The 12767-nt window shown below is 36.4% G+C and overlaps 1 protein-coding gene across 3 annotated transcripts in view; it reads left to right on the top strand.

Annotated features, from left to right (window-relative positions):
- The window catches only part of POU6F2 (POU class 6 homeobox 2), a 317708-nt gene that overhangs the window by 257647 nt on the left and 47294 nt on the right, over positions 1-12767 (top strand). For all 3 annotated transcript variants that reach the window (XM_059484261.1, XM_059484279.1, XM_059484270.1), the window contains exon 6: positions 8182-8328. In XM_059484261.1, coding sequence (XP_059340244.1) covers positions 8182-8328 — 147 coding nt within the window. The remainder of the gene's footprint in view (positions 1-8181; positions 8329-12767) is intronic.

Below are 12767 nucleotides of genomic sequence, written 5' to 3'. Positions count from 1 at the left end.
GATGCTATTACATTACAAATAAACCAGAGTATCCAGATGTATTTCCAGCTTCAAAAATTAGGATCTTTACAAAGAAGCTGATGCAGAATTTTAAAAGAAGCTTTATGTATATTCTCAGTTAACAATGTGTCCCTAGCTATTAAGCAGGATTTATTCTTCAAAGGGCAAAAGACAAGGTCTGTACCTTGAAGTTTGTTTGTTAATATGAATATTTGAATAAACAGTTCTGGGCATACATACAAAGACTGCATATTGTATTGTAGAGCAAGACTTACAGAAATATTTTCTCAAATACTTAACATGAAGTGTCATATTAACATGGTGTGACCTCACATTGCATTTTTAACATTTATATATGCAAATGGTCATATTTACATGTGCACATGCCATTCACAAATTCAAATTAAAGGCAAATAAATGCTTTAGATTAAGGAGATTAATTTGGTGTGTCTCACGGTTGACACACTTTCTACAGAGATCGCGGAGACCCAAGTGCTGGGCTGTTATCCGAAAAGACAGATGGCAATTTCCTTTTGATAAGAGTCCAGGTTTTCAGCAGTGAGGGAACCCTGAAGTAACCATTTTTCTTGTAGGGAAGGCATCTTTCAGAAGCCAGATAAATAATTCTAAAATAGACAAACACAGGAACCAAGAAACTAATCAATGTGAAATGAACTGTGTTACAGCCCCTTTCAAAAAGTTTAGAGGGTACTTTTTTGCTTTCATTCTTGCAACACACAGGAACTACTTCAGAAAACTAGAGAATACAGATAACTTTTTCAGTACTCATTCCTCTTTCATAAGTACTGATACAATTTATGATTATTAGAGATGCCAAATTTAATTTAGATGTTGTTTGTTTAGAGTACATATGTGTCATGCATGAAATAAACAGTTTCAGATACTTTAAAAACTATGTAAACACAAAAGTAACTCAGAAAAAATCAGGTAAAACCAAGTACATCAGGCAAAACCAAGATGCCTTTGTTTAACTGAAGTCTTGATCGGTGAGTGCCATCTTAAATAGATATGGAACATTTCAAACTTGTAAGTTATAAATGTGGACAGTCAGGAACCTACAAGACAGGAGTCTAGGGTCAGTCTGTAAGTACTGACCTGCTGCTAAAGCGTTCAGTCATCTGCATTTTGTAGTTATTTGCATTGAAAGATATTAAATATATTTAAATATATTCACTATTTCTTTTTATAAACATATTAGACCCAGCCTCAGACATGCTGACACCTTCAATTTAGTTTATGTCATAGGATTAGGCCCAATGAGGATTGCTTTCTTCTAGTTTCCTCTCCTCTCTTTTCTATCTGTGACTAATAGAGAAGAAACTAAAGTGGCTAGGGTGGTGTCTGCTCACTCTTAGCCTGATATGTTCTTCATTATTCATGTCTCCATTAGTTTGGTCTAGAGACCTGGGAATGATGTCTGCTCTTTATTTGCTTTCTCTACAAAGGAAATATACCCTTTTAATTTTGCAAATTGTTATTGTAGTTTTCAGACTGGTTCAAATTTGACCACCAGCACCTTGTTTACAAAGATATTTCAAGAAATTTTGCTCATCCTCTTCCATCCATGTCATCTCAAGGCTCACATGAGCACTGCGTACTTCCAATCACCTCAGGTCGCGTCGCTTTGCATTGAATCAAGTCACGTCGCATCAGCGATACCACTATCAGTACTTATTTCTGATAGAAAATTCAGCATAGATTTAGACAGCAAATAGCTCAACCACAATAAATGCATATAATGAGCAGACTAAGTATCTGTGAGAACCAGATATTTTAAGTGTCTCTGTCAAGTCAGTGCTTTCAGATATTTCAATATCCTTGTCACTACACTGTATGCTATACATAAATTTCTGATCCATGTGCATATACTAAAATGTCTGTCTAAGCAGCCTATTTAGAACTCTTACCATCTACAACCATTTGCAAATTTAGATCTGTGCAGTTTTGAAATAAGCAGACATTGTTTGATGGGTCTGGGTAGTATAACTTAATAGTACATTTTTAAGGTTGATCATATCACAACAGTGTACAAAAACTAAATGTTGACAGATTTAATTTTTTTTCATAATTTGGGACTTGCCTGCTGGGCATATTTTCAAATAGTTATGCATGATTAGGCCCACTGACAGCCATTTTATCAGACATTTTACCCTGATGTTCATTTACAAAAGTTAAATGCTGTAATTATCCTATTATGTAAACAAAAAAGGAGGGTGGGAGGGACGGAGGGAGGGAAAGATCAACATTAAAAAAAAAAAATCTAACTGATAAGTACAAAACCAGACAGAGTTTCCAAAATGTTTGCTCATGGCATCTGGATGAAATTAACATCTTTTGGTTTATGGTGCCTGTGCATTCTCTCTTGACTTTCTTGGGATCTGCATGTTTACAAGATTTTTCAAAATTTGACTTAATTTTACTTAAAATTCTAAAAATAAATTAAATTTACAGACCTCAGTCACTCACAATTCTATATAAGTGCTAAGTGATGATCTTGTTGATTATTATGATCAATTTGTTTTGTACTTATTGCTGTCATATCTAGATGCTTTCCAAGCATTCAATTCAAGCAGTCTTTCCAGTGTGTTTTTTAAATTCCTTCAGGGACCATGAGATTTTATGTAAGTTCAGGGAGTTATCAACTGATACCAGGTATATATACGTATTGAAAACAATTAGGAATATAAGCATTAACACTAGGTAAAGAATTTGCCCAAAGAGTTAATGGGGACTTTCAGGGAAACTGCACTTCAGTCTCAATTCACTCGTGTTTAGAAACCAAGCATAGGGGTATCTAGCTTGAAATGCTCTGCTTCTATGACATCAAGGTATTGAAAATACTTGAGCATTGTTGTTGCAAGATGTGGTTTCCAGTTACGGCCGTGCAGTGGTGTGGAGGGTTAGCAATGCCCACCCAGCCACTCACTCGCTGCCTCAGCGGTGTGAGGGAGGAAGCAGGATGAGAAACTCACAGGTCAAGATGGACTGCTTGCCAATCAGTGTTGAGGGCAAAACAGATTCAACTTGAGGATAATCAACTTTAATACAGTGCCAACTAAATGAGAAACAAAGACAAGTATTAAAACAACTTTTCTCCCCACTCTCCCAGACTTCACTCTTTCACTGCTGACTTTTCTACCCACTCTCAATGGGGAGCTATAGTCAGTCCTTAACAGTTCCCCTCTTTTGCTCCTTTCTCTTCACATTTTCCCCCTGCTCCTGCACTGGTGCCCCACGGATCACAGTTCTCACCAGGAAATATCCATATGCCTACTCCAGGGTCCTCCAAGGGCTACGGTGGGGATTCTTTCAGTGCTGTGGGACAACTCTTTCTTCTTTCTCTGACATTGCTGTTCCCTTTGTCTTGTTCACTCTGGGTTTTTTATCCTCCTCCTCTGCAGCTGCTCCACTACCAAAACCTTTCCATCTACACGCAATACTGATGATAATGCTGGTCACTGTAACAAAGGAGGCATCAGAATATCCTCAGGAGCCTCTGCTCAGTATGAAACAGTCTTTTCCCTTAAGATCCAGTGCTACTACCCAGAATTTGTCTCACTAGCCACTGAGGAAAAAATGGGAATAAATCCCACTATATTTTAACCTATAATTCTTTCATCAGCTAAGCACAATAAAATTCAGAGAGATTCTTGTCTAAAAATTCCTACAAAAGCACATGCTACGCTGATAAAAAAAATTCATTTCTGTGAATAAAATTTTCACTCATTATGCGTAGAAAAGAAAAATGTCATGTGTTTCTGACTGAGACCCATTGCTGAATTCTTCTCAACTGTTATATTTGTTTTCTCTTGAAAAGCACTGGTTTAAGCAAATAATCTCAGCAGCTAATCTAGTAGTGTGATGCTCCCTGCAGAAGAGTTTGTCAGAGAACATAAGAGACTGAGGATCTGTTGGTCCCTAATCAAATATAATGCTTTTTTACACTAATTCCATCTCTAGGAGATATCCAGAAATGTGATTTTTAACAGTCTTTCTGAAAAACACTAATACTATTTTATAAAATGAAGTTATGCCTGAAGATACTCTGCAATATGTCCTTCAAATTCTCCATTGCTGCATTCAGATAGCAGCCTCCTCCACAAGTGCTTTAGAAAACACACAAGATCTATATACTGGCATGGCATAAAGTGACTTTACCTTTCAGGTTACGTGCCCATTTTTTCATGTGGTGCTCTGGCATCCTTGAGATGTCAGACAAGGACAAGGACAAGGGCAAGGACAAGGACAAGGACAAGACAAGACAAGACAAGGGCATCCTGAAATGTCTTGACTTTTCACTAGTAAAACTGTTTGCTTTTTTCTTTATATTTGTTGACTGAATTTTATTGTAATGACTAAAACTGGCTCTTTGATTCCCAGACCAGGAGACTGAAAGTTCAGTAGGACATGTCTTTTATAAAGGAAAGTGCCTAACTGTTGTGTAGGTTATCAAATCTGATCTTGTATTCAACAATAGATGATTGCTTGGTCAGTTTCTCACAGCAACTGCAATGAAATACTAAGTTAGTTTTCCAAATAAAGAGGAAGATGGCATTATTTCAAAAGAAAAAAGTATTTGTGGCTCTCAAGAAAACTGCTTGCAGCATTGACTCTAACACACTTTTCTTCAAACTGGTTTCTTTGAAGACTATGTGTTAACCATAGAAACACTCACTTTGCATGGCACAGTATTAGAATCTTGTTAGTGCCTCTTTCTTTCACCAGAATTTCTCAGATTTGTTTTATTTGTGTGAATTCTGTTTACCGCACTGGAATGTCTTCTGTATTTACTGACTTAAAGTAGACAATTTTCATGTGCTTTACCCTTGAGAGTTCAGCTTTGGAAATTCAGAAAAATGTACTAAACCTACTCAGTTATTGAAGATTCTTCCTCATAAAATTTGCTTCCTCATATAATCATGTTAGTAGTGGAAGTGTCATTAAGAGGGCTGGCCTGTCACTTTAAACAAAGATTGCTATTATCTACTGTTATGCCTGGTGGTTTGAGTTGGAGAAGAGATTTGGGCACTGGAATCAACAGCTCCAAATATCTCAGTCTTACAAATTAAATCATTATTTAAATACACAAACAAAATAGGAAGAGCCCTTTGTGGGATTTTTCACAATATATTTCCAATATTTCCAACATGCATTCTTACAGATCCAACCTTCACTGAGAAATTGCATAAACCTCTCAAGTTAGAGATCTTATTTTTTGAATAAAAGAAAGATTCAATGTGTTATCTTGGTGTCCAGACATAATGAAATGAGATGTATTTCTTCATCCCCAGTTTGCACACAAGATAAAAGGGGTCAATTGAATAGAGCGTAACTTGAAGTCAACAGCTTCCCAACACACTCAAAGAAAAATGCATCCCCTCCTTTTTAATCAGACTTATGAATAGATAGGGCTGGTTTCATATGCACTTTGAAGTCTCTTACCCTGCGATTTGGCCCGTTCCCTGTGTTTTTTCCTGGAACATGGTACTATTCAGGGTACCTATGCATATCACAGCCTCTGCCATCATTTTTAATAAGTAGCTTATCTCTGTGATGCAACTAAAAGCAATCCTGAGTGTCTCCAGGGTTTGTTGTAATTAAATTTTATTGTTGTATTTGAAAATGTACATTTTTTGAAAACTAGTGCAAGAAAAATGGAAAAGAGATTCTAGAAGGTGATAGTCTGATTTTTAGAAGGTTTTAACCCTTTGTAGTTTCCAGATCCACAAAGTTTATTTATGCTTCCCAAACAGCTGTTCTTACATGCCTCTGAAGCCCTGAATATAGCAGCTAATGTAGTTTATTAACTGCTTTTGAGTAACTGTCAAAAGATTATCATGTATACCTGCAGTCAGATGCTCCAGGATCCGAGGTTCAGTAATTTGTGTGTTGCTAATAAGATTGTAGAAGGCATTTTCTGAAAGTCTTACAGACTTGCTGCTGCCCCTTTCCTCTCCAAGTATTTACAGCTATAAGAGAATTTCTTCAAGTCCCAGTACTGCCAACACAGTGCTGTGAAAAAAAGGCAGCGTTTGCTAACTTCTGGTTTGGACAATAAAAAAATGGCACTGTTTTGAGCAGAGAACCAACCAGTTTACTTATATTGTTCTCTGGCATTACACTGCCATGCTCAGGGACCACCACCCAAATGACTGACATCTGCATCAGCTACCTTTGCACTCACACCTTTGTGCAGTCATTGGAGTTTCTTGCAGTCTGTATTCAGGCACTGAGCTTCACTTTGGTCATTGTACTGGTTTCAGTTCTCTTCACAGCTCAGCTCATCAGGACTGCTAATCAAGCAAGCGTTGCAGCTTTCCCCTTTTGTGCTTTATTCCTGCTTGATTTTCATACCATGGGGTGCTGTGAACTGCTTTTAGAGATTCATATAATAATTTTTTCCAAATCAAAATATTTTCTCCAAACAATGTCATCTTTTCTGTCTGGCATTGCTACTAATCTTTATTTAGTTATTTACTTTACAATTTCTAGAGGGATTGGATATGCCCAAGGCACCCCTTTAAGCAACACTTTATATCAAGGTTGCATTTATAAATACTTCATGAGAGGCTAATGAATGATTAATAGATGTTTTAATGTATGAGCAATCAATTGCAGATTTTGCAATGTCCAACAGACAAGTAGGTTTCTTATAAGCATAGATTATAACCATATCTGACATCTTCTATTGATGGGCTTCTAAACGTCTATAACATACACACTACTCATATCTGTAACATGCTTAAAACATCTACTAATCACTGATTAATTTTTTATAACCTATTTTGAAGCAGAGCCTGTCTATGGAGTATATCCCTTACCACTGCTTGTGACTCTCCATTTCTAAAAGATAGATAATTTACTGGTCATTTTAGGACTTAGAACTCCTACAAATTTCAGCTACCAATAAATCTTTTCTGAGTTAACTCTAGCATTTTCATCTCAGTCTAAGAAAAAAATGTCCCTAGACTGCTATGTCCCTCAGACTTCTGGTTGCTCTACCCTGCTAATGCATATTTTGCAATATATATTTATATTATATATATATTGCATATTATAGCAATATATATTGCTATAATGCAATGATTCTTAGGAGGCAAAGCCACTCTAAAACATATTTTCAGCCTCTTAAACTCAGTTTGATTGTTCTCAAGACAGCTGTCCAAGTGATGATGGTTCCCAATGGTTTTGGTTTTTTTACTGTCATCCCTGTGTGCTTTGTTCAGTGTTTGTCCTTTCTCAGAAAAGGATAAGAAAATAGAAACTTCCCAATAATCCAGTGGAAAAGCCATGTCCAAGACAACTTTTGATTCTGACAGAGGACCACACGTTTTGTGTGCTTGATAAGCACAGGAGTTTATGGGACTGCTCCTCCATGGGATTCCCCTAGTCTTTAGGGTGAAAGCCATGACCATGCTCTATGCTTTCTATGGTGCATTCAGGTAGAATTGACTAAAGCAGGCAATACAAATTATTTCCTGAAAATGTATGAGTCCTAGAACTAATCATTCACATTTGAGAAGCAGCATGTTGCTCTAGTATCGTATTTTGCAAATGAATTCTGAATTTTTAGTTGATATCTACTGACCTCACTTACAAGGTTGAGTCTTCTAATGTGATTTATCTAGATATTGAGACCAATTATTTAATAATAAAAATTAAAAGGATTTGCAGGTTTTTCTTGGGTTTGGGGTCATCAGTAAAATAGTTTCTGTTCTGAATATTCCCAAGTAAACATTCTATTCCCAGTCAAGTGCTAGTCTTTCACTGATTGCTCTTTACAGCAGTACTAAGCCGCTACACCTGTGGCATTAGTAACTTGAGCCTAAACACACACATCAAGCATAACTTGACTTAAAAAAATAGGAGAGAGAATATAGGGTTAAAAAATTTTATTCTTCAACACCAACATGGAATTTCCTCTTCCTTTTTTAAAACAACTCATTTTCAAAGCCCCAGAAGTAAGAACCTCTCAAACTTGAGCTCATGGAGCAGACATTCTTTGCACACAATTAAGTGGGTAAAAAACATTAAAATAACATAAAAGTTATTGTGCTATCACTTTTATATTATCCAGTTGGTATTATACGTTTATCGTGGGTTTTATCATATTTTTATACTTTAATAAAATATCATGAATTTTATTTCTTTTTTTTTCAGCTGGTTAATAATCCACTAGCAAGTCAAGCAGCAGCAGCTGCAGCAGCAGCAGCCATGGGCTCCATAGCAAACACCCAGGCCTTTGGAAACGCCCTCTCCAGTCTTCAGGGGGTCACAGGCCAGCTCGTCACTAATGCACAAGGACAGGTGAGTAGAAGATGGAGCAAACAGTGAATTCTGATGGCAGGCTGATCTTGGGACAAAAATCAGTTCCGCCTGTATGACAGCAATTTAAAAGTGCACATGTTGAAGATAAATAAATATTGATTTGTGAGACAAGGTAAGAAATGGAAAGTCTGAGAAATAGGGGGAAGATAGGCACTCTTAAAGAGTGTTTTCAAGCTAGAAAAGGCTAAGGATTTGTTTTAGTTATCAGCCCTTTATTTGTTTGTTTTATTTATCATCCCTTTAAAAATATCACAGCGCAATACCATGCACTACTATTTTACCATTTTAAAAGTCCAGCAACCCTATGACTTTTAACAAAGATACCATCTGTCTTCTTCCACTTACACACGCCTAATAACAGACACCTTTACTGAAGCGGTAAGGTGCTTCACTTTTTTGCATTTCTGTGGCATTTTTGTATGATGTCATTTCTTAAAAGGCATTAAATGTTTCTAGTAAAGGAAAATAAATTGTAATGAAGTATCAGGGATGGAGTTATCTGAGTGGCTTCCTCATTTGTTTATTAACTATGTTAAGCAATTTGCAATTACTGTGCCAGCCTGTAAACGCAAATAGGGGAGATTATTTTGGTTTAAAGAAAATTTTCCAAACAGGAACTTGAACACTGTTTAAGAGTTAGTGTGTCTAAGAGAGAGACTGTGCATTACCTACATTATGAATCTGTTTATTTGTTAAAACTATTTCAGTTTCACTCTTAGTATGATGCAGAAACGTATGCATCTGAATTCATATATATAAAAATAATTCCTTTGATACACCATATTTAAGTGGCTTTCAGATTGTGACCACTTTCATTCTTTATTGCATTTGTTAGGACTAAAATTACACAATGCCTTGTTTCTCTGCAACGGATCTGTCAATATAACTGGTAACTGAGTAATTTGAATGCCATTATTCTAAATTCTACAAATTGGGCATACAGCGATACCCACAATGTTTTTGTGGATGTTAGGCCCAGAAAAAAATTTATTGAATTGATGCAGCTGGGATGATATGTGAATCTAAAATTTAGTTTCTACTCTTACTGTTTACTAGTGAGGAGGATAAAAAAGAAAGGGCAGCTCTTCTCCTGGCAATTTTCTGCTAGTTAATTGGAACAAGGGCGAGTTTTTATTTTGGCCCATCAAAAAATAAAATTCAACACTTTATAGGACCTCCCCTGTTTTTTTTTAAACAGGACACATAAACAAAGATGCTTCCTGAGCTTCACTCTCACCATCCAAGTCCCAGGGAAAAAAAATGCTGACCTTGTTATATTTACTGGGTGGGTGCAGAATTGTTCCATCACTACCCCGAGGGTTGAACGATGGAGCTTGTCAAAGTGAGGCCTTATCTAATGAATCATCTTATCGCAGGTGCACACCACACATATTAAAGGAGGATTGTATGAACAATGTGCCCTCTACAATAACCTTTCAATGTCTACTTTAACCCTTGTTTCAATCCCTTTTCATCAAAGGATCATTTTATGCAGCCAGCTTTAAATGGAGGCTCTCAAAAGCCTATTAAGATTTCTGGAGGGATGGGGTATTGGTTTGGGAGAAAAGTTGGTTATAATACCTATAACTCATAGTCAGATCAGCTCCAACATAGAGCCTCCTTGTTTCTATCTCCTCTGTGCTCCAGAAATGGTTCACAGTCACCACTTACATATGAAGCACTTGACACCAAAGGTGTTCATCATAAGAGCTGAAGTTATGAATGTAGACTAATTTCTTTATAATTTTTCCTTTACATATCCTCCACAGAAAACAATCTATGTCTGACCATTCATTGTATCCTTAAAAATACCCCATTACTAAGAAGATATCAATGAATGACAGTTTCACTCAGGCTGAGTTTGTTTATTCCAGACATAATGTAAAGTCCAATAATCCCACAGGTTGCAGAGCAGGAGAAAGGAAAGGAATAATCCTCCCAATTGTCAGAATAAAATTACAGCACCTAGCTATCTGCCTAGGTCTTTTAAATAAGGGTTTTCTTTTTATTACTTGCTTTTGCAAATGTCCTTTGGTTTATAATCAGTACTGCAGACCTTGCCACAATATAGATAAATATTGATAGTAAGTGTGTAATATAGCATGCAGTTTTATAATATTCAGCATAAACTCATATTACTTAGAGACCACTTCTCAGGCTGCCTTAAAACAGGACTTTTCAGTACAATTAATCTACATTCCAGAAATTAAATTACATTCCCTTCAAATTGATAGCATTATAGCACTTAACCAAGAGCTACAAGATGTTTCTTCAAAATTAGGAGCATAAAGGAATAGTAATTTGAAACGCTCCATTTCTGAATAATCTGCTTGGAGTCACTAAAGAGCCAGATTTGCACCACACGTTAAGAATTCTACCCTTTGAAAATTGTCCCTTTCAAAGAATCACAAGCATGATCCCCAAAACTCACTCCTGAAAATATAAAGCTGAATGAGTAACTGGAATGTTGATATGTGCAATCTTTGTAATTACACGCTGTTTCTGTTACAGAAATTCAGGGCTTGTAAATGTCCATCTGTCTAGCTAAATATATGGTGATCAGTAATCCCTGGAGACATTAAGCTCTAGGTCAAATCCAAGATCCTATGCCAAATTTAAGGGAAATGATCCTTTAAATGACATATGGCATGGCCTTAATTCCCAATAGTCTAGGAGTTCTTACAATTACAGTAAAAAATCATATATATTAACAATAGTTTATATAACATATTTTTATTAAATGAATTCTTGAATTCAAAGTTATGGCATGTTTATTTATTTTTCATCTTTTGCTTTGGATGGCAATATAAACTGTAACACCAGAGTTTCCCAAGACCAAACCAAGAGATCTAATCCATTGAAACAATATGATTAGATCACCTGATTAATTTGATATAGTACACGTAGAGGACTCTAAATCAAATTTTCATTTTCAGAGTCATATTATGAAGAGCTATTGGCCCATGTAACACTGCTTGCATTCTGTTTGCCCTCAGCACTTTCCAGGAAGTGTTTGCAGCACTGGGTTTTCATATCTTAAATTTAAAGGCCAGGGTAGCAGGTTTGCCAGATTGCATCCTGTCAGTAGATTTCAAAGAGAAACTGTCTACCTATTCAGCTTCAGCCTGCCTTACAGTAGGACCCTAGTGCCATTGCTGCCCTTGGATTCTTCAGAGGTTTAACCCAATATATCTCTTTTTTTTATGCTGGTTTTGCAAATGAAATAAAAAATCAGGACTTTTGTGTTGCTATATTTACTAAGTATGCAAAATGTGTGCTTTGGCAGTTGTCATAATATTTGTAAGGAAATGAGACACAGAAATATGAAAGCAAGGTTGATGAATATGGTTTCTTAATTATCATCAGTTGCATTCATATATGCCTCTTGACTTCAGCAGGATCAAATACATTTTAACTGTGGGTACTGAGTAAGTTTAGTTTCTCTTTTGAAAAGATGGGAGTTGTCTAACAGGAGAAAAATACCACTAAATTCAGCAGTTGCAAGATAACATTTTACCATAAAAGAAAAGAGTAACATGATGAGACTTGGCATGATGAACTGCCTTGTGGATAAAGAGGGCAATAGTCTGTTTCTTGGGAGATTAAAAGGAAAATCTAAGTATATATGGTGTAATTGTATTGTCCACCCTTTAACTGAACAGGGAATTAATTGGGATTGTTTCATTATAATCTAAGAATGCCCCTGAAGTAACCCACACTTCATTGAGCCCATGCCTTGCTCTTTAGATATGAAAACCTTCTGTATAGGAAAAATCTTAAGCACACGTCCACCCTGGTACTTAACAAAAAAATAACTAATTTTTGAGTGTTGTAGTCCACAAGTAGCTCAGGAAAATAAATAGAGAGAGAGGCATTGTTGATCCAATTAGATAATAGGAGTACTTTGGTTCTCATTATTCTGATGAGAGGGTACACATTTGCTCTTTGAGCTTCTTGATGGTAAACGGTGCTAATGAGGCCTGATGGATTCCCTGCTCCTAACAAGGCTCTCAGCAGTGCGAGTGATTACAATGGAGATAGATTTGATGGGATGCGCTCCCTTTTGTAGTGTCTCAGCTGCTGACACTCTGCGACATAATCAGGTCACAGAGCCGGTCACAGCCATCAGCAAAAGCCATAGCTCTATTCCTCATTATTAAAGTGCATTATTCAGTTCCAGGCCTTCACAATACTGCCAAGGGCCTTTTTTTCTTCCCCCTTTTTTTTTAAGCATCAGTTCTCAAATACAAGAGTTAATAAAATCATCAGCTAAAGAACTAGTAAATTAAAGAAATGGAAATAAAGTGGTCCCTTTCAAATTCATTGAAGGATCACAATTAAATAAGCAGGGAATTTCTCATCACCACACACTGTACAATACAATGTAATATGTCATGTGCAATAACAACAGGGATAGG

This window comes from Ammospiza nelsoni, chromosome 1 (assembly GCF_027579445.1).
Source record: "Ammospiza nelsoni isolate bAmmNel1 chromosome 1, bAmmNel1.pri, whole genome shotgun sequence".
NCBI classification, from domain to species: Eukaryota; Metazoa; Chordata; class Aves; order Passeriformes; family Passerellidae; genus Ammospiza; species Ammospiza nelsoni.
The sequence above is the reverse complement of the archived record's forward strand: the minus strand, read 5'-3'. Positions and strand labels throughout refer to the sequence as shown.